The sequence below is a fragment of the Physeter macrocephalus genome, chromosome 11, assembly GCF_002837175.3.
Source record: "Physeter macrocephalus isolate SW-GA chromosome 11, ASM283717v5, whole genome shotgun sequence".
NCBI lineage: Eukaryota > Metazoa > Chordata > Mammalia > Artiodactyla > Physeteridae > Physeter > Physeter macrocephalus.
Genome location: NC_041224.1, coordinates 145,644,417 through 145,667,817, shown reverse-complemented (window position 1 = coordinate 145,667,817; position 23,401 = coordinate 145,644,417). Strand labels below are relative to the sequence as shown.

Here is a 23,401-nt window from a genome sequence, read left to right as displayed (position 1 = left end):
TTTGTTTATTTTTGCTTTTATTTTTATTGCCGTGGGAGACTGACCTAAGAAATCATTGGTACGATTTATGCATTTTGACTAATTTTTCTATAGGTGTGAGTTAGGGGTCCCAATTCATTCTTTTTTAAAAAATTTTTTATTGGAGTATAGTTGATTTACAATGTTGTGTTAGTTTCTGCTGTACAGCAAAGTGAACCAGTTATACATATACACATATACACACTTTTTTAGATTCTTTTCCCATATAGGTCATTACAGAGTATTGAGTAGAGTCCCCTGTGCTATACAGTAAGTCCTTATTAGTTATCTATTTTATATATAGTAGTCAAATTCATTCTTTTTCATATGAAGATCCACTTGTTGTCCCAGCACCACATGTTGAAAAGATTATTCTTTCTCCCATTGAGTTGTCTTGACAATTTTGCAAAAAAAATCAATTGACCATAAATGTATTCATTTAATTCTGGACTCTCAATTCTATTCCACTGGTCTATATGTCTATTCTCATACCAGTACCACACTGTCCTAATTAATGTAGCTTTGTAGTAAGTTTTGAAATGTGAGTCCTCAAACTTTTTTTTTTTTTCAAGACTGTTTTGGCTACTCTGGGTCCCTTACTTTTCTGTATGAATTTTAAGATTGGCTTGTTGGTTTCTGTAAAAAAGGGAGCTGGGATTTTGATAGGGATTGTGTTGAATCTGTAGATCAATTTGGGGAATACTGTTGTATTAAGTCTTCAATCCATGAATATGGGGCATCTTTCCATTTATTTAGGTCTTTAATTTCTTTCAAAAATATTTTGCAGTTTTTAGTGAATGTCTTACATTTCTTTTGTTAAATTTATTTCTTTATTTCTAAGTATTTTATTCTTATTTATGCATTGGAAAGAGAACTGTTTCCTTAATTTTGTTTTTGGATTGTTCATTTTCAGAGAATAGAAATATAGTGGATTTTTCTATATCAATCTTATGTCCTGCTAACCTTGCTGAACTTGTTTATTAGCTCCTATAGGTTTTTCTGTGTGTGTGTGTTTGTGTGTGTATTCTGTAAGATTTTCTCTATACAAGACCATGTTATCGGCAAAGAGATTTACTTCTTCCTTTCTAATTATTTATTTATTGAAGTATAGTTGATTTACAATGTTGTATTTGTTTCAGGTGTACAGCAAAGTGATATATAGATATAGATATAGGTATACATATATATTCTTTTTCAGATTATTTTCCCATATAGGTTATTACAAAATATTACTATAGTTCCCTGTACTATACAGTAGGTCCTTGTTGTTTATTTTATATACAGTAGTTGCATCAGTTAATCCCAAACTCATAATTAATCCCCCCTCCTCCACCCTTTGGTAACCATAAGTTTGTTTTCTATGGCTGTTAGTTTTTAAAATAAGTTCATTTGTATCATTTTTTTTAGATTCCACATATAAGTGATATCATATGGTATTTGTCTTTCTCTTTCTGACTTACTTCACTTGGCATGATAATCTCTATGTCCATCCATGTTGCTGCAAATGGCATTATTTCATTCTTTTTTTATGGCTGAGTAATATTCCACTGTATATATATATACCACATCTTCTTTATCCATTCATCTGTCGATGGACGTTTAGGTTGTCCATGTCCTGGCTATTGTAAATAGTGCCGCTATGAACATTGGGGTGCATGTATCTCTTCCAATTAGAGTTTTCATCTTTTCCAGATATATGCCCAGGAGTGGGATTGCTGGATCATGTGGTAACTTTATTTTCAGTTTTTTAAAGAGCCTCCATACTGTTCTCCATAGTGGATGCACCAATTTATGTTCCCACAGTGTAGGAGGGTTCCTTTTTCTCCATACCCTCTCCAGCATTTATAATTTGTAGACTTTTTGATGATGGCTGTTCTAACCTGTGAGAGGTGATACCTCACTGTAGTTTTGGTTTGCATTTCTCTAATAATTAGAGATATTGAGCATCTTTTCATGTGCCTGTTGGCCATCTGTATGTCTTCTTTGGAGAAATGTCTATTTAGGTCTTCTGCCCATTTTTTTAATTGGGTTTTTTGTTTTTTTGATATTGAGCTATATGAGCTGTTTGTATATTTTGGAAATTAAACCCTTGTCTGTCACATCATTTGCAAATACTTTTTCCCAGTCTGTAGGTTGTCTTTTCGTTTTGTTTATGGTTTCCCTTGCTGTGCAAAAGATTTTAAGTTTAATTAGGTACCATTTGCTTATTTTTGCTTTTATTTCCATTACTGTAGGAGACCCATCCAAAAAATTATTTCTGTGATTTATGACAAAGAGTGTTCTGCCTATGTTTTCCTGTAGGAATTTTATGGTATCTGGTGTTACATTTAGGTCTTCAATCCATTTTGAGTTTATTTTTATATATGGTATTAGAGGATGTTCTAATTTCATTCTTTTACCTGTAGCTGTCCAGTTTTCCCAGCACCACTTGTTGAAGAGACTGTCTTTTCTCCATTGTATATTCTTTCCTCCTTTGTAGTAGATTAATAGACCATAAGTGCATGGGTTTATTTCTGGGCTTGCTACCCTATTCCATTGGTCTACATGTCTGTTTTTGTGCCAGTACCATACTGTTTGGATTACTGTAGCTTTGTAGTATAGTCTGAAGTCAGGGCACATGATTCCTCCAGCTCTGTTCTTCTTTCTCAATATCATTTTGGCTATTCAGGGTCTTTTGTGTTTACATACAAATTTTAAAATTATTTGTTCTAGTTCTGTGAATGATGCCATTGGTAATTTGATAGAGATTGCGTCGAATCTGTAGACTGCCTTGGTAAGTACACTCATGTTAAATAATATTAATTCTTTTGATCCAAGAACAAGGGATATCTTTCCATCTGTTGTGTTGTCTTCAATTTCTTTCATCGGTGTCTCATAATTTTTGGTAGGTTTATTTCTAGGCACTTTTTTCTTTTTGATGTAGTGGTAATGGGATTGTTTCCTTAATTTCTCTTTCTGATAGTTTATTTAGTGTGTAGAAATGCAACAGATTTCTTTATTTTAATTTTTATCTTACATCTTTACCAAATTCATTGGTGAGCTCTAGTAGTTTTCTGGTGGTGTTTTTAGGATTTTTTTTATGTGTAGTATCATGTCATCTGCAAACAGTGACAGTTTTATTTCTTCCTTTTGAATTTGGATTCCTTTTATTTCTTTATCTTCTCTGATTTATGTGCCTAGGACTTCCAAACCTATGTTGAATAAAAGTGGCAAGAGTGGGCATACTTATCTTGCTCCTGATCTTAGAAGGAATTCTTTCAGCTTTTCACCATTGAGTATGATGTTGTGTGTAGCTGTGGGTTTGTCATATACAGTCTTTATTATGTTGAAGTATTACTTCTTCCTTTCTAATCTGGATGCTTTTAAGTTATTTTTCTTGTCTATTGCCTTGACTCAAACTTCCAGTGCAATATTGAAAGAAAGTCGTGAGAAACAGACATCCTTCTTTTGTTCTTGATCTTAGGTGGTGGTGGTGGGGGGTTCAGTCTTTTACCATTAAGTATGATGTTAGCTATGGGTTTTTTGTAGATGCCCTTTATCAGGTTGAGGAAATTCCCTTCTACGTTTGTTGAGTGTTTTTATCATTAAAATGTGTTGGATTTTGTCAAATGATTTTTCTGCATTTATTGGGATGATTGTGTGGTTTTGTCCTTTATACAATGTGTTATTCTTAGATGCATGGTAACTTAATTGGTTTACAGACAGAGGAGATATTTGATCATGTGCCCTTGCTTGATAGGAAGAGAAACAAAGTCATTAATTTTCCCTCTTATAATATGAATAATATTTAAGTAAGTCATACAACATGAAAAGCTATTGTATTCAGATGTGAATGTGTATGCAGATGTGAAGCTGTTTCTATTCTACATTAGTTAGTATATATTGCCTCAATGAATAGGTTGAAGTTTCTTCTGGATCTTGCATTTCCAAAATCTCTTTTAAAAAGAAAATATATAGGATCTTAAAACTAAGTGATAAAACAAACCTTTATTCAGGCTGAGAAATTATTAAAATTAAAGGTTACCAAGAGGGAGAGTAGGATTTCCTTTTTTTCTGGTTGTGCAGTGTATGAAAAAAGAAGACTGACAAAGTTCAAATGAAGAACTGTTTAAAAGAAATTCATCATTCCAATAATTATCTTCTCAGTGATAAGCTAGCACCTGAAGTTGGTCTAGAGTTTAACTCCTAACAGCTGACCAAGCATTGCAGACTCTTCAGCACAATTTTTAATACGGCTGTAGAGTGAGTCGCTCTGGACTTTTTGTTTTGTCTTTGATGCCAACAAGGAAGATGGCTATGTGGCATATCATACACTTTTTTTTTTCATATTTATGTTCATGTTGAAGAGGGAGAGAATTGGAAGCTGTTCCTATGGAGTGAACTCTGGAGGAAACTTGGGACAAAGGATTGTTCTTAGGCCATATCTGGTCCCCAGCCCCTTTAGCTGTCCTCTCTTTGCAGTTAGTGCAGTTGGGAATAAATTTTCAGACCCAGCACATTTTGCTTTTGTGCTATTGGTTACTGAAAGAGGTATGTTGAAATCTCCAATTATGATTATGGATTTGTGTCTCTCACTTTTAGTTCAACTTTTGCTTTATGTATTTTGAAACTACTTGCATTCTAATATAGGATGTCTATTTCTTTCTGTTGAATTGTCACTTTTATTATTATAAAATGTCCCTTTTATTTATGTGTTTATTTATTTATTTGTATCTATCTTGCTTAAGATTTGCAGAACTTACTGAATCTATCAATTGATGTCTTTCATCAGGTTGCGAAAATTCTTGGGAATTATTTTTTTAAAATATTGTTTCTGTCACATTCTGTGTCTACTCTCATTCTAAGACTACAGTTGCAGGTGTTAGACCTTTTGAGTGTGACCTACATGTTTCTAATATAATTTTTTTTTAATTAAAATTTTCTCTTTAGATAATTCAGATAGTTTCTTTGATCTGATTTAAATTCACTAATTCTGTAGGATGCAAATCTTAGGTACAAGAGAACATTAAAAACATGGAAGGGCTTCCCTGGTGGCGCAGTGGTTGAGAGTCTGCCTGCTGATGCAGGGGACACGGGTTCGTGCCCCGGTCTGGGAGGATCCCACATGCCGCGGAGCGGCTAGGCCCATGAGCCATGGCCGCTGGGCCTGCACGTCCGGAGCCTGTGCTCCGCAACGGGAGAGGCCACAGCAGTGGGAGGCCTGCGTGCCGCAAAACAAACAAACAAACAAACAAAAAACATGGAAGATGGACTGAAACTTTAACCTAGCCTCAAGGTAGAAAATGTTACCAAGGTCTTCCCTGGTGGCGCAGTGGTTGAGAGTCCACCTGCCGATGCAGGGGACATGGGTTCGTGCCCCCGTCTGGGAAGATCCCACATGCCGCGGAGCGGCTGCGCCCGTGAGCCATGGCCGCTGAGCCTGCGCGTCCAGAGCCTGTGCTCTGCAACGGGAGAGGCCACAGCAGAGAGAGGCCCATGTACTGCAAAAAACAAAACAAAAAACAAAAAACGAAAATGTTACCAATACCTACCAATGGTTAATCAAAACAAGAACCAAATAAATTAACTGTTTGTATATTTGATAATATAATAAGTTTTTACATATGCTATTCTCTATTGCTGTATTATTATTTCTAATTCCTTTATCCCTCATGCAACCCCATTCAGGGATTCAGTTGAAGAACCCATGCAAGTGTTACTAAAATGCGAGTACATTTGTCCCTCTTCCCTTGTCCCTCAGTGTCTACAGGGGATTGTTCCAGGACCCTTGAGGGTACCAAAATCTGCAGATGCTAAATCCCTTATATAAAATAGTATAGTATTTTCATATAACCTATGCACATCTCCTGTGTACTTTAAATCATCTCTAGATTACTTCTAATACCTAATACTATGTAAATGCTATGTAAATGGTTGCTGGTGTGAGGCAAATTTAAGTTTTGCTTTTTGGAAACTTCTGAAAAGAATCTTTTTGAATATTTTCAATCCATGGTTGGTTGAATCCATGGATGTGGAACCCTCGAATACAGAGGCCCACTGTGCTTGTACACATGTGGAACCTCCTGATCATCACAATATTACCATAGTAGCAGGCAGATATTCATACTCAAATTTCCTCTTGAAAAGGATGGTTTCAAAATTGACCTCCCCCAGGGGAACTACTACTGGATTGTTGTTCTCTTCATTTCTCTACCATTTCTTGTCTCTCCCTAGAAATAGTTGGGTAACTGCACAGCTCTTTTCATAAGAAATACATTTTAACTTGATACACATGTTTAATATACTTTAAATGGGGGATATTTCTTTTTATTATTTTAATTGAAGTTTGAAAATTGGTTTCAAGATATCGTTACCTGCCAATATCTTACACAGAGTACATCTGATTGAAAGAAAAAAAGCAGACGAAAAAGTAGACCTTTTGGAGAAAAAGTTAGCAGGTGTTAACAGATTCACCCCTTATATGAGTATGAAAGAACAAGAAGACAGTTTCATGACGAAGGTGAGAACAAATTTTGATTGATTTTTGAAGAAACAGGATTTTTATTACCTGTGTTACTCCAGGTGATAACTGGCAAATGTTGAGTGGTTTATTGGTCCTCTTCTTATGGAGGGTAAAAGGAAGCAGTACAGCATGGCTGACTGGAAGAGTTTCTGAGGTATGGAGAAAAAGTGCAAGGCAGATCTGAAGGTCTCTGTGATACTAAAGAAAAGGTTAGGGGGAATGGAGCTTTGAGAGAAATGGGAGAAGGTGGTGGTTAGAGAGTGAAATATTCAAGTTTTAAATTTCTGGTATGGGTTAGTTCCTGCTGCTGACAACATCTGGGTCTTTGGATTTGGGTGTAAGGATTGAATAGGGGTGTAGGTGAAAGTCATTGAAACTGAAGCACAGGAGTCACAAAACTAAATTGGTGGATCATCTACACTGGACATTGAAATCTAGAATTATGGCATGAGTTGGGTTTAGAAGGAAGAGGTTATCCTGGTCCCTAGTAGATAGCAATTCATAGGATGAATGGAAGTTTTATGGAAGAATGTTGGAGGAGGATGGGAGATGGACTACTGTCAAGGAAGTGGTAAAAGTTTATTTTGAAATCCATGGACCCAAACTGTTTATTATATATTCTGAATGTAAAATAAGACCTATCATGATCCCCTTAATGTGAGGAGTTCCACTTAAAAAAATTCAGCAACTACTTTCAGAGTTTAAAGTAATCCCAATTTTTAATCACCTCTTTCAAATAATTCACAGTAACACTTTCCATGTTTTTCACTTCTCTGACTTATCTGTCACATCTCTGAAAAACTCTCCCACACCGGAGTCCATGTAGCTCTGACCTTTTCTTCCACTGCTCTTTTATTCTACCTCTTTTTTCTGGACTTTTAGTGAGACAAACCCATCATTACTTCAACAACTCTAGCTCCATTTCTATTTCCCAGTTTCACATGACAAAAAGCCCAGAAACTAAACTTGTTTACTCAGTTTTCAGAATAGAAGGTGGCAAGAGGTGAAAAGAAGACTAGAATTTATAAAGGCAGAATATTCCTGGGAGAAGTGGGGGGAAGGAGAAGTACAAGCATTATCTTTTACTTTTTTCCTGTTTACAGTGGAAGCAGGGTGCTTAAAAGGGAAAGGTTGGGGGAAAGAAGTGACTTATTTATGCTTTTACATTATCAAAGCTGTTACTATTAAATGATGTTCTATAATCATAATTGTCTTTATGAAAATATCCATTTCCCTTCCAGCTTTTCACTTAATAGTCTTAGCATTCATTGACAATCCTTGCCTGAATCAGTTATTTTGTTAGGAGAAGTAAAATGCTGAGTTTTAAAATTCTCTCATTATTCCTACATTTATTAACTCAAAATATTCTGTAAACAGTTCCTCCATAAACTGGAGCAGTTCGGTTAGCTGCTTCTCTAAGCTAAATTTCCTGTGTTCTCAAAGAGTTTCTCTATAACACCATTTTTTTTTGCCCTCCCCACCTGCCCCCACATAATATTTTAATACCTCTTGATGTTCTAGTTTACTCCTTTGAGTATGTCCTTGTCTCTCTTATGACTCTGTAACTCTTTATTTCTATTGAGAGGCTTTTCTCCTGAAGCTTTGTATTATGACTATACTTATATTTCAAAAGGAGGGAAGTAGATGTGTCAATATTAAATTCCATATGGGAAGTTTAACATGTGTGTCAGCATATTTAGGACAAGGATGAAGCTATCCTGGTCAAGAACTTTGAGAGAGACAACATTTTTCACTCTGAAGGACCAAAAGATGGACAGAAAATTTGGGATAAATGTCAACAAGATTTGATCCATAAGGAAAAACAATTACCTGAGTTAGACAGACCTCCGTATTCATTCAGCTGGGAAACTAAAACTGCGCCATCCCTCTATCAGAAATTCCTCAGTCAGTTGTCTACTCTTCCCAGCAACAGTGTTGAACCCATACGAGCCACAGAGGAAGGTGTGAAAGAGCATTCAGGAAACTGGTGCAAATGAGCAATCATGGAAGTCCGTAAGTGTATTGACAGATGAGTTACTCTTTCAAATTAGTTTTAAGATGTGGGTTTTGATGTTAATCAATTTAGTAAACTCTGTGGCTCTGAGTTTATTTTTATTACTACAGTAATAAAAGGGAAGAGGATGTCCATTATCACAGTAGAGGTAGTATAGTGTGTTTGTTAAGAGCCGAGAGGCGTGGTATGAATCCCACCTCTGCCATTTGCAACTGTGTGCTCTTGCGCAGGTTACTTATGCTCTCTGTGCCTCAGTTTCATTTGTAAATTTTGGCAGGAGTGGGGGTAGGGTTGGGGTAGGTTTAGTTCCTGTCCCACAGAATGGTTGTAAGGATTAAATGGATTAATACATGATAAATGCTTCAGTTCAGTAAACTCAATGAAAGCTAGCTTAAAAATAGTGGTGTGGTGAGGATAATGTTTCCATCAGGATCAAACACTGGTCAGTTCAGTCAGTGCAGTAAAATAAATTATCAAGATAGTCATTTGTTTGAATTTACTGGTCAAGTCTATCGAAAGATTGATCCAGCAAATTTAAGTGGATATATCTCCTTGTTATGTCCAAATCATTTTAGTAAAATTTCATGACTCTTCACCCTAAAATTCAGATGAAAATAGGTATTGCTTAAATTCAATGTGTTAGTAAAACCTACTACACAGTAGTCTGTTTATTGTACAGTTACAAATTTTTTACACTCTGCTCTCTTGAAATTCATTATACAGTTTTATTTCAGTACTCACTAAAATGTCTTATTTTTGTATATCAAACCTTTCTGTTTCTTTTTAAAAAACTAGCTTATACATGTCAAATCTTCTTAAATGTCTTCCCCATTCATCTATTTTAGTAACTTAATGTTACTACAATGTCAATATAAGTAGAACTTGGAAATAGTTTTGAAAAATACAAATCATGGACCATCAGGATGTTTTGTCTATTTTTTTTCCCTGCAGAGAGCTGAAGGCCTCCAGCAGGAAGTTCGGATGCTCACTAAGCAATTGGAGAAGCAGTATCATCACTGTGAAGAAACTGCTGGAGAATCATCTGATACTGAGGAAAAGTATAAGGAACAAAAAAGACCCTTGAAACGTCTGGAAGGAAAAATTGCTATTAATGACCTTTTTCCAGGGAGATTAGACTTGGACACGAACAAAGTAAGAATTTCCTGAAGTGTAAGGCATTTCTTTGACAATGAAAATGATCATCATTTATTATACTATCTAATGTTCAAAGCTGTTAATGCTATTTGTACTTTTCTTAATATTAGAAAAGGGAGGAAAATTTGCTACAAACTTTTGAACATTCTGATTATATCAAAAAGCCTTTCCTTACTCCATATCTCCCATTTCTCTACTGTACATATTTGATATTTATTGTAAGCGTTGTTAACATATTTCTTAATGTACTTTTAAAAGAGGATTCGAGGGAAAGGAGCTCAAAGGAATGACTCTCTAAAGGGGGAATTTCAGGTGTACTGTCAGCTAGATATGATGGGCATATTGGGAAGGGGCTGTTGGTGAAATTCCTCAATAATTACCTTATAGACAATTTCCTTTTCTATTTTCTGCTTCTCTGCATCTATAAGGAAAAAGTCAATCCTAAAAGTGGAATGGGAATAGGTAGGATGATTTTCAGGAGATTTTGATTCTATTTCACTACCTCTTCACAGAATTGCTTGTCATACCCATACCTATATTATACTATTTCTATAATTACTGTGCCCCAAAGCATAAACTTACTCACTCACTACTCACTCATTTAGTCTCTTATTCCATTCATTCATTCATTGATCCAGTATATTTTGATCACTCAGTTTTTTTTTAAATATAGAACATTAAAAAATTTTTTTTTAAATTTTATTTTTGGCTGCATTGGGTCTTCGTTGTTCCACGTGGGCTGTCTCTAGCTGCGGCGAGCAGGTCTTCGTTGCAGTGTGTGGGCTTCTCATTGCAGTGTCTTCTCTTGTTGCGGAGCATGGGCTCTAGGCACGCGGGCTTCAGTAGTTGTGGCACATGGGCTCAGTAGTTGTGTCTCACAGGCCCTAGAGCGCAGGCTCAGTAGTTGTGGAGCACAGGCTTAGTTGCTTCGTGGCATGTGGGATCTCCCCGGACCAGGGCTCGAACCCGTGTCCCCTGCATTGGCAGGCAGATTCTTAACCACTGCATCACCGGGGAAATCCTGATCACTCAGTTTTTAAAAACTTCCAGCACCTGGTGAAGTGGTATCGACAATGTACTCCACAGAGTCCAAAGATGAATCCTCTGCTCTTGAATCTGTAATTGATGATGATTCATTTCCATGCAAATTTTTAAAATAGTATATTAACTTTTAAGAATATACAAATAGCGCATGCTTTCCGCAACCCTTGAAACCATGTTAAAAGGTTTGAAGGAAACAATAATAATCTTCTCTAACCCCTTTCTGCCTATTTCATGTTGGTAACCAATGTGTCTATACCTTTTACAACTATTGCAATGATTATGGAAATATATGAATATATATATGTAGGTGTTGGTATTTTTACAAAACTGGGACTGTACCAGTCAAAATACTCTTCTTACTTGGTAAGAAGTAGGTACCTCATGGTCTTTCCTTAGGTCAAAAATATAGATTTAACTTATTCCCTTATCAGCTGTACAGTATTCCATACTGTGTATATAACTTATTTATTCAACCAATTCCCTATTAAGAATTATTGATGGTCCTTCTCTTATTTCCACTTTTTATGCCACTACAAATAATGCTGAAATATGTATGTTTATACATATATCTTTCCACACTGGTGCTTCCTCCCCCTATGGGATTGAGTTCTAAACGTGGAAATATAGGATCACAGTGTATGAGTATTTTCTTTTTAAATTTTTTTCTTTGGCTGCGCCGCACAGCTTGTGGGATTTTAGTTCCCCAACCAGGTTTCGAACCCGGAGACCCGGCAGTGAGAGCTTTGAGTCCTAACCACTGGATCGCCAGGGAATATCCTGAGTATTTTAAAGTGTAATAGCCATTGCCAGAACACTACCTTGCAAAAGGCAGGAGTTCACTTTCCAAATAGCAATACATGAGTGTTTCCTCTTCACATCCTAGCCAGCATTAGATGCTGTCAACCTTTTAGAGTGTGTGTTTGTGCGAGTTAGATTAAAATGGTACAGTTTTTTTTTTTTTTAAATGGTACAGTTTTTACATTTACCTTATTACTAGTAAGGTTGGGTAACTTTCTTTTTTAATGCTGTTGACCACTTGGATTCCCTTGCCTCCCCACTCCTCACAATTGGACCTCAGATACAGAAGGTTGAGTTAATCAAAGTCCATGGTTTTTAATGCATTAATTTGGGCCACGGAAGGTCTCTCTCTTATTTATTTATTCTTTCCTTGGATTTTGTCCATTGCCTCCCCAAAAGGAAGTCAATCTAATATGTTTAACGTGTATTTCTTTGTTTATATGTGTTTCTTTAAATGTAATTTTTGTGCATGTATTTTAAATTTGCATAAGTGGTATTGTGTTAAAAATCTCATTCTGTTACTCAGCACTGTATTTTTAAGAGCCACTTAATATTGCTATTTGTTCATCTAATTCATTGCTTCTGTCTACTGCATGGAGTACTACAGTGTTCATATCTGCCATGGTTTTAATTTTTATTTATTTATTTATTTTACCTGTCTCTTCCTCTAGTGGTAAATAGCCTTGTTACCTCTATTTTTATGCTACCACAAACAGCATCACTGTTAGCATCCTGGTACAAGTCCCCTTTATGGATCCGAGAGAGAATTGCTTAGGGGTGTTAAGTCAGGATTGGAATTGTTGGCTCATAGTGTATACATACACTTAATATGACTAAGTACTGCCAGTCAGCTCTCACAAAACAATAAATTGTCCCACCAGAGATACAGGAGGGTTTTTGAATCTCCACATTCTTGTCATTTCTTGACACTAGCAGCTTCCTAACTTTTGCCATTCCATCAGGTATAAAATGATTGTTAATTTAATTTGCATTTCTCTAATTATTAATGAGTTTAGTATTTCCTTAATGTTTTTCTTCTTTTGGCTTTTTAGTCTCTGCCTGTTGGTTTCCTTTACCCATCTTCTTATTTGGATTCCTGTCTTGTTCTTGTTGATTTCCAGAACGGTATACACATCTTCCTTGCCCTGTTCAGGCATGAACACTTCATGACAGGTCACCTCTCCATATGTGATCAGGCTCTGAGTCCCTCTGCAGGGCAGCCCTCTTCTGCAGACACTTTTGTCACCTTGCTTGGGCTCTGTAGGCCTGCTATAAGCCTCAGCATTTCCCTTCTCATTCTGTGCAGATGCCTATGGCTTTAGGACTGAATTGTTTAGAAGGGGAAAGGAAGGAAAGGAAGAAGAATAGGAGGAAGAAAAATAAGAGCAACTGGTTTATGATTAACCTTTCAAATATCCTGATAAATGCACTCATTTAAACCATAATTTTTCTATCAAGAACTACCTTTGCTTTGTTCCACAAATATTGACATGTACTGTTTCCCTTATCTTTTATTTTAAATATAGCAATACATTTTTATGTTTCCAAATGTATAGGATTTTTTTAAAATTTGTATTTTATTACAACATGGTAGAAGTATGATGTGATCCCTGGGAATTTATTGAGGCTTCCTACATGGCCAGTGATTGGTCTGTTTTGGTAGCTGTGCCATGTGTGCTTATAAAGAATGTGTTCTCTCTTGGTTGTGTATAAAGCACTATAAATAGCTAATGCTCAAGCATATTATTCGTACGGTTCAGATTGTCTGTACCTCTGATTATTTTTGTTTACTTGATTCTGGAAAAGATATGCTACATTCTTCAAGTATAATTTTTGTTTTTGTTTTTTAATTTATTTTTGGCTGCACTGGGTCTTCATAGCTGTGCGTGGGCTTTCTCTAGTTGCGGCGAACAGGGGCTACTCTTCATTGAGGTGCTCGGGCTTCTCATTGCAGTGGCTTCTCTTGTTTTGGAGCATGGGATCTAGGCGCTTGGGTTACAGTAGTTGCAGCATGTGGGCTCAGTAGTTGCAGCTCACAGGCTCTAGAGCATGGGCTCAGTAGTTGTGGCACACGGGCTTAGTTGCTCCGCAGCATGTGGGATCTTCCCAGACTAGGGCTCAAACCCATATCCCCTGCATTGTCTGGTAGATTCTTAACAACTGGACCACCAGGGAAGTCCTCCAAGTATAATTTTTGATTCATCCATTTGTCTGTGCTGTTCTGTCAGTTTTTGTTTTATAGATTACCGGACACATGTGCTTACGATGATTTTGTTATCCTGTTCTTTCAAGCACTATAAAACATTCTCTTATTTGTCCTTTATAAAATATTGCCTTAAATTCTGTTTTCAGAAATTATGATTACTAATGCAATTTTTTGGGGGTTCATGGTTGCATGATGTATCTTTTATTTGGTTTCTTTTACTTGGTCCAAATTTTTTAGACAACCACCAAATTTGACCAACGTGTTTGATTACTCTTAGTTGCATATTTCTTGAAGCCTCCTCCTGGATTTTTCTCCTCATTTGAGTATTTCCACAAGAGAGTTTTTAAAAATTGGATCTTTGTGTGGTAAACTTTCTGACACCACATGTACCTGATAACACTTTTAGTATGCCCTCATATTTGAATGACAGTTTGGCTGGATATAAACTTCTAGGTTCAAAGTTCCTTCATTACATTCTTTAAAATTATCTCCTTGCATCCTCTGTTACTGTTGAAAAGTCTAACAACGTGACTCTTATTCCTTTGTAGGTGATCTGTTCTTTCTCTCAGGAAACCTTAAAATTTTTCTCATTTGCTTTAATGTTCTTAAATTTCACTATAATGTGCTTAGGTATATTGTTTTACCTTATCTCTCTTATTTGGCACTCCATGAATTTTTAAATCTAAGTCTTTCATCTGTCAATTTTACCATTATTTATTTAAACATTTTCCTCTCTTTATTTTCTTTTGATTTCTTTCTTTTGTTTTTACTTCTTTTTCTACTCTTTCTCCTTCTGTGACTCTTAACAGAACGTTGGCAATTCTAATTCTATCCTTCATTTCTTTGCATGATGGTTAATTTTATGTGTCAACTTGACCAAGCTATGGTGCCCTGATGCTTGATCAAACATCAGTCTAGATGTTGCATGTTAGATGCAATTAACATAACAAGAAGGCTTTGAGTAAAGCAGATTACTCTCCATAATGTGAGTGAGCCTCATCCAAGCAGTTGAAGCCCTTAAGAGAAAAGACTGAGGTCCCCTGAGGAGGAGGAAGTCTACCTCTAGATTGCTTTCAGACTTGAGCTGCAACATCAGCTCTTCCCTGGGCCTCCAACCTGCCAGCCTGCCCTGAAGATTTTGGACTTGCCAGACCCCACAGTTGTGTTAGCCAAATCTTTCTCTCTCTTGCCACCTTCTCAGAGAGTTTCTCAGTCTGATTTTCCAACTCACTCAATTTGTTCTCAGCTTTATCCATCCTATTTATCTCATCTATTGTGTTGTTCATTTCAGCTATTATATTTGTCATGTCTAATATTTCTATTTGGTTGTTTTTACATTATAATTTCTTGAACTGTCATTGTAAAGGTACCTTTTAGTAAAGGTAATGTTATAATTTTTACATTAAACTGAAAGGGATCAGGAAAAACATGGCCTTGCCCTAAGTTTCAGTTAATGGCAAATGAAGAATTAGCTCCACAGAATACATTTAAAGGAACAACAGAGGACAAAAATAAAGTAGGTTAATGATTACACTGTATGAGTTGAATGTTCAATATAAATTTTATACCTGTCAAAGTAGCAATTTGTAAATATTGTTTGTAGTTTATTCATTTGGCTTTGTAATTATATGATTTTTGAAAATTGATAATTTTTGATAATTGGTACATGTCCTCTTTCCCTTTAGCAGATCTTATTTTATTTTATGTACTGTGATAGGATTTTATAATGTTCTTTCATATAAGTCCTATAAAAGTCCTTCATGCAATTTTTTCTTGTAAAATTTACTCCTAGGTCTCTTATAGATTTCCTGCCCATTTTGAGTGGCATATTTTCCCTATTTCTATTTGAAATGATTATTACTAATATAGATAAAAGCCTTTGATATGTTTATATCTTTTTTTTTTTTTTTTTTTTTTTTTTTTTTTTTTTTTTTTACGGTATGTGGGCCTCTCACTGTTGTGGCCTCTCCCGTTGCGGAGCACAGGCTCCGGACGCACAGGCTCAGCGGCCATGGCTCACGGGCCCAGCCGTTCCGTGGCATGTGGGATCTTCCCAGACCGGGGCACGTACCCGTGTCCCCTGCATCGGCAGGCAGGCTCTCAACCACTGCGCCACCAGGGAAGCCCGATATGTTTATATCTTTAAAAATTATCTACCACCTTACTGAATTTCTTATTAAGTCCAATAGTTTTCTTTACTAGAGTTCTTGGATTTTCTCGACACAGTTGAATATTATATTGTTTTCTAGGAAACAATGTATTTCTTTTAGGTTTTCAACTTATTGCCACTGAGTTACAAAGTAGTTTAGAATTATTTTCATCTTTTCTATATCTATGCATTCTGCATGTTTCTCCTTTCTAATATTTTACTTTCTCTCTTTCCTCCTTAACCAGGCTTACCTGGGGCATCTATTTTATCTTTCCAGAGAACTAATGGTTCTTTTTCCTATACATTTTACCAGTTTATTTTTTATGTATAAATAATGAAAATATATGGTATCTTTATTAAATCTGTACCCCTAATTTCTCTTTTTCTTTATGTAAATATGCTTTTTTTGGGTCCTTTGTTTTAAATCATAAAAGCAGCAAAGGCTATAAATATTCCTTTGTGGCCTGTCCAATACATTTTTTTTTTTTTTTTTTTTTTTTGCGGTACGCGGGCCTCTCACTGTTGTGGCCCCTCCCATTGCGGAGCACAGGCTCTGGACGCACAGGCTCAGCGGCCATGGCTCACAGGCGCAGGCGCTCCGCGGCATGTGGGATCTTCCCGGACCTGGGCACGAACCCGTGTCCCCTGCATCGGCAGGCGGACTCTCAACCACTTCACCACCAGGGAAGCCCTGTCCAATACATTTTAATAAGAAGTGTCCTTTTACTATGTTTTATATATTTATAATTTTACTATTGGTGTCCATTTCTTCTTTGAGCTGAAGTTATTTAAGAGATTGTTTTTTACCTTTTACACTTATATGTATATATTGTACATATGTACATGAAAAAAAATTAAATATACCAAGAGTCTTCTATTGAAAAGCAGCAGCCCACTTCTGTACCTCCACCTATCCTATTTCCCAGAGGGAACTACTTTTAACCCCTTTAGCTGTTGCTTCTGGTAGTAAACTCCATTTTTTAAATTAATTTGCTTATATTGCAATATCTTGAGTTATTTATTTTAGACATTATCTGTTGACTTCCTATTATATGACAGATGAAGGTTTACTTTTCTCCCAACCTCCCCTTCCATCTTCCTAGTATTGTTATATCAATATTTTTAGCTAAATCCATAATCAGCATTTATTTTACTGTGACACTAAATAGTGTTTACAAAATGCCAAGTATTATACTCTTGTGACCTTTCCTTTCTTGTAGTGCATGTTATTTTTCCTAGAGTTAATACTTTTCTTGTGTTTTCATATGTATAATTTTCAACATTCACTTATTAATTTTTTCCCCAAATACTGCATCAGATGATCTTCTAATCTATAAAAATCTCCCATTCTGTCTCATCCAAAGTCCTTAATTCTCTTGTGTCGGTCTGGACTGTTTGCTCTGTCGGCCTGGGCACAGCTATAATCCTGTGACTTTTCTTCTCCAATCTCCTGGTTAGGTTGCACTGTTTCATGAATCTCTTGTCTTCCTCTCTTTTGGTTTACTTTCTTATTTTGCTGGGGTATATCCTCTAATAGATTCCTAAGAAATGGTGTCTTGGAGAGAAAAAAATTTTTGAATCCTTGCATAAATGACAATTTTTTTTTAAACTTCAGGCTCAATTCATAGTTGAATTTAGACTCTATTTTCACACAGAGATTTGAAGGCATTACTCCATTGTCTTCTAATTTCCAGTGTGTTATTGAGAAAAATGGTGCCATTCTCATTCGTGTTCCTTAATATGTTACTTGTTTTATTTCTTTTAATGGATTAAGACATTTGTAATAACATTTTAAATAACTTTTTTCTCTTAATAAAATTATTTTATGTACATTAGTTCGGTATATATCTCCTTCCTAATACTGTGTATTTTCACTTTCTCCTCCTTCTTTAACCAGTCTTGCCTGGAGTAGCTGTTTTCTTTTTTGAAAGCACTAGTTGTTCTTTTCAATATATTTTACTAATTTTTAGTTTGTATATAATGAAAATATGTGGTATCTTTATTAAATCTACACCTCTTCTCTCTCTCTCTCTCTATTTTTTTCTGGTAGTAACTTTATAAAGTACAGAATAGTAGAAAGAATACAATTAAAACAACCAGTATTTCTACCACCTTGAGATAACCAGTGTTAACATATAGGTATATCTTCCTATGATTATTTTCCAAGAATATTTTAACATAGTTGAGATAGCATATTTTTTCTTCATCCTGCTTCTGTCATTTAACTATATCATTAGTACTTTCTCTTAGTAAATATTTTTGAAAACTTTATTTATAATGAATGTATAATCAATCACATGTAATTTATTTAACTATATTTTTGACATTTGCATTGTTTTTATTTCTTCATGTTATGAATAATGTTGTATAGAATATCTTTGTGCGTGAGTCTTTATCTAAATATTTTATTATTTCCTTATAATACATTCTTAGAAAAGTTGAACTAATGTCTACTATCACCTGGTGTTTATAACATTGTCTACTTCACTGTACCCTTGTTGGCCTTAAGCCATCACTTTTATTGTCATATTTTATTTTCTGGATTATTTTAATAATGCATATTTATGGTGAAAACTATTCTACTTATGTAAGAATTAAGTCTACAATTTGTCAGTCTAGAGTAGATCTGGTATGCTAGTGTAGAACACCATCTTAAAGCATAACTTCTTTATTCTAATACTGTTGATTTCTGTAAAGGAAAACTCCCAGACTAAGATTTCCCAGATGGAGCATGGCAAAACATTCAAGCAGCTAGAGAAAGACAACAAGCAAGAAACATTACTGAATATTCAGCAGAATTTGAAGGTTGTTACAACTCAAAGATTAGAGGAGAAAATTCATAAACTTCAGAAACAGCTCAGTGACTTGAAATTGTCAAATAAAAATATGAAAACTCAACTGACAAGAGTAAATGTCCTTAAAGTAAGTAAAAGAAATGAGGCTTTCAAAAATTCACTTAAGCTTTGGTCTGTTTCTATTTTTGCTGCATGTTTCTCATTGAACTTTAAAAATAACATTAAAATTATTTTATATACATATAAAAGAATATATATATAATATTAAAGCATATAGAATAATAAAATTAGATGCCACAAATCTACCACTCATGTTAAGAATCAGAGTATTATCAATCCCACTGAAGCCCCCAGGTATCCTCCCCAAAGGTAACTGGTATTCTAAATGTTAGGTATCTAGATCCCTTGCTTTTTGTTTCAGTCATACTTTTGTCTTTCTTATTGGGTTAATGGTTAAAAGTTTTAGTGATTTTGGGGGAGATGCTCTTTGGATCTTCTCTATATCAAGCTTCAGTTATAGTATTTCAAACATACATTTTATGCCTGAAACCAAATATACACTAGATACTTACTGATCAACTTTTTTTTTGCCAGTTGATTATCAAGAATATTTCTCTTATTGCAGCCAGTTATTTTCTGTTTCTGTGTTTGATTAGCACAGACCGTAAGACTTTTGAGGACATGGAACATGTGTTAAACCTCTTTAAATCCCAAGTGCCTAGTTTATAAAAGTGCCCAGTAACTGTTGGTTATTGATGAGCATGATGGTGGAGAAACGTCCTCTTAATTCATAAATTGTGGAGTTTTCTTTCTTTTCCATTATCTAGCTCTTCCCCAAAAAAAAGAAAGAAAGAAAAAAGAAAAAAAAAACATGAGTTATTATGTATCATGCCTGTTATTTAGAGGAGTTTTAATCACAGTCATCTCCCTTTCCCCCAACCTTATACCCTCACAGGACAAAACAATTGAGAAGCTCAGGCAATCTTTAACAAAAGTTGAAGCAATGAAAGGGAAGGCAGTTATGGAAACAGACTTGAAAACTACAGTAGACTCTGCTGAGCAAGACGCAAGGTGGGACAAAGAGAGGGCCCATCAAATGTTAGAAACTGTCACTCCTGAGCTCTGCACAGCAAAGAGCACACTTGAAGAAGTACCGGGACAACAAGAAGAGGTTTTATTTATTTTTTAATTACTATATTAAGATTATTTAAGTTGAAGTGATAAACACCCACCTCAATTTAGACTCTACCTTAGACAAGAGAGAATTGATTGGCTTGTGGAATCAAAGGCAGTTAAACAACCAGAGCTCTGAGAAGGCAGGGATGCACCTGGGCCACGGATTAGCACCTGGAATCTTCAATATAAGGCCTTTCTCACTTTCTTCTTGGCAGCTCTCTGTCAATTTGTCTGTCTGACTGACAGCCACAGAGTTTTACAGTTAGATTTTCTGTGACAGGAGAGAGAATCCCAAGAAAGGGTCTTACAAGCCCAGCTTAGGTCAAATGCCTATCCTTAGTGAATTCACAGTGGCAAGGGATGGGATATATGATTATCATAGCTTAGGTTTGTGTACACATCCTCTGACTAACCAAAGACAAGGAGGGTAGGGATGAGAGAAAATGAAAGTTCAGGGGAAACCATTTTTTTGGGGCTGGATCACTTTCTTGGACAAGAGGGTAGTGCTTCTAAACTTGCTTAGATTCTCACTAGATTTATAAAGCAGATATTTTAAGAGAATTTTCTAAAGCCTAAATGATAATTTGGGGCTATTGTGGGATTACATGTCACACCTCCATACATGTTTCTTAAGAAACATGAAACTTTAACGAATTTCCTTAAGAGATTTTTAAAACCAAAAATCATGATATTACCATTTTCTTTTTTTCTCTTTTTTAACTTCTGCATATTCATTTTCTTAATTGTTTTTATTCTTCTCTCAGTGTCCCTCCCTTATTATATTTTCATTCTGATCTCTTCTTTGGACATTCTGTAGTTTACTCTTCATTTCTGAGATGTCTTGTTCTTGCTTGTGTTTAATCATCACATCTTTCTTATCCATTAGGCATCTAGATATTTTTTTGGTCCATTTCTATTCCAAATTATTGCCTTTTTTTTTGGCTGCAGCAGCATGCTGGATCTTAGTTCCCCAACCAGGGATCGAACCCCTGTCCCCTGCAGTGGAAGTGCAGAGTCTTAACCACTAGACAGCCAGGGAAGTCCCTCCAAATTATTGCATTTCTGATTCAAAAGGTGTTTTTTCCCCATGTCTGCAACTCCTTGTTTAATTGATATTTAATTCATATCAGGTGTTGTCAAACATGTTGCCTCTGCTTCATGGCAGTTTTTCTGGGGGGAGTATTTTCACCACCTGAACAGTTTGGATGATACTGCTTTTCTGTTTTCTTCTCATAACAATTTAAAATGGATATTTGCCATTTATCTATTCACTTTAAAATCCCTTTGATTGCCCTGCCCTCTCAATTTCAGGTGTTTCTACCTCAGGGTACTTAGGGGGCAGGGTATACTTACTAGGTTTCTTAACTCAGTACCATCCTCTTCTGTTGACGCGGTGAGTGCAGTTGCTAAAGTTTACTTAGGAAGTAAAGCCTTTTATTTTGGGGTGGGGGTTTATGTGATGTCTGTTTTTGCAATACTCTCTTGTTTATATAGGTCCTTTAATTTCCAGTGCTTGCTTTTTTTCTTTTCCCTAGTCATGAAGCCTCTAGGGAACACCTCACCCTTCCAAGTAGCTCCCTCTCTGCTCAGAAACCTTGCCCTCTAGATGGGCCATTTCTGCTCTAACATGCTTCTAAGCCCCTTTCTTTTCCTTCCCCAGTTGCCAGTATTCTGATTCATCAGGTCTCAGACTTGTTCTTCGTATTTCCCCCTTTATGAACTGTCCCTTTTCCGGGACACCAGAGGAAACTAACTGCATACTCCAGCGTGGGCTCTGGAGCTGCCTCTGTTGGTTTAGAATATTTATTTCCCCACTTATATGAAAACTGAAGTCTGCGGTATTCTTTACTTGCACTTTAGGCATGATTTATGGAGAGTTTTATCTGCTCTCCTTGTTGATCACTATAGTTTTTAGAGAATGGGTGGAGAGATATGTATTTAGGGGATGGCTATTACCTACAGCAAATCAGAAGTCCAAAAATTAATTACCTCATGGATGAAAAACAAGCAGCAATAAAATTAGGTTTAGTCTATAAGATTGTAAAAATAAAAACAAATCTTAAAATGCAAAGGTAATTTTAGATTTCTTGTAATTTTTTTTGCTTAAAGATACATTTGAACGTAGAATAATGTACACTTCATAAAGAAATGTTTAATAAAACTAAATTTCTAATAACAATTTCATTGTACATAGTTAAGTAGGTGACCAAAACTAATGACATGTCTTGATTTTTGTGGTTCTTTGTAGCTTGTTGACTTTCGAGAAACTATTATGAAGATGTTGGGATTTAACATGAAAACAGCAGACAAGAAAATCATCAATCACCTAAGGCTTATTATACAAGTATATGAAGCATCTGACAAATCAAAGATTGCTTCTGCGTGTGAGACTGGATAGGATAATGAATAAAGAATTTCTGCCAACCAGAACTCAGCAGACATGGACATTTCCTCCAGCATCTTGAATATGGCTACGTTATGAATAAAACACATTTGAAACTTTTCACTTAAATCTCTTCTCTCCTTTGATATTTGGCAATTAACTTTTCTTTGTTGTAATCTTGTTTTGTACATTTATTTGTGGTCTAGTCTGGATTGTTAATTGTAATATATAGTATCTAATTATATTAATTAACTGTATTTTAAGCAGGATATTAATCAAAACTTGTTCTTAGTTGGAATATTTATATCTATAGTTAATGGCCTGTTTCTAGAATGAGTGGTTTTTTTGGTATTTATGAATCTAGGTAAAGTTATATTCTATAATTTGAATCTATCTTATCTATTTGATTAACTGAGAGTTTGAAAATCAGATATGAAATGCTGAAGGGTAGAAAAGTCATTAAGAATTCTTAAAAATGTGCAATAGACTATATTGTGTTTTTAATTTTCTTAGTATTTAATAGTGTCTGCCAGTTTTCCTAGGCTGATATCTAAGTTAATGGACTGTTTTTAAATATATAATCTCTAATTTTTTTCATTTAGAATAGGAAAATGCTCATCTTCCAAGGTAGTTTTAGATATATCCAAGATGTCCTCTGTAGGAACAGGTCAGAATCTGAACAAGCCAGAGTGGATACTCAGCGCCTGCTGTGGTCATTTGAAAAGGACTCCTGTGGGGCTTAGTTTTTAGAGGGATCTTCAGGGTGGAAGGTGTGAAGTTACACTGGATCTTATAAAAGTAATACTTTGGAAGAAAATGGTTATCTTGAATACTCAATCAAGGAAAAGATGAGAACAACTTCTAAAATGACAGCCATGGGTCTCAAATGTGTGCCAAGGCACTCTGGAGCTCAGCATGCCATGGAGTATTTCAAATTTTAAAGGGAAACAGTGACATTTGACACTAGTCAGGAAAGTACTTGAACTGTTAGATCCTACTAGTTTATAGATTGAACACTGGCTCACTCTTCATTCCTTTTTTTTTTTTTTTTTTTTTTTTTTTTTGCGGTGCGCGGGCCTCTCACTGTTGTGGCCTCTCCCGTTGCGCAGCACAGGCTCCGGACGCGCAGGCTCAGCGGCCATGGCTCACGGGCCTAGCCGC

General features: G+C 35.7%; 1 protein-coding gene across 2 annotated transcripts in view; it reads left to right on the top strand.

The window, feature by feature from the left end:
- Positions 1-22,323, top strand: part of LOC102975796 (coiled-coil domain-containing protein 170-like) — a 48,802-nt gene extending 26,479 nt beyond the window's left edge. Inside the window, exons 4-8 of one of the 2 annotated variants that reach the window (XM_028495989.1) lie at positions 6,391-6,517; positions 9,486-9,686; positions 18,584-18,808; positions 19,637-19,852; positions 22,106-22,323. In XM_028495989.1, the coding sequence (XP_028351790.1) occupies positions 6,391-6,517; positions 9,486-9,686; positions 18,584-18,808; positions 19,637-19,852; positions 22,106-22,255 (919 nt within the window). In that variant the 3' untranslated portion in view covers positions 22,256-22,323. The remainder of the gene's footprint in view (positions 1-6,390; positions 6,518-9,485; positions 9,687-18,583; positions 18,809-19,636; positions 19,853-22,105) is intronic. The other variant, XM_028495990.1, reaches the window with a different exon arrangement.
- The last annotated feature ends 1,078 nt before the right edge of the window (positions 22,324-23,401 follow it).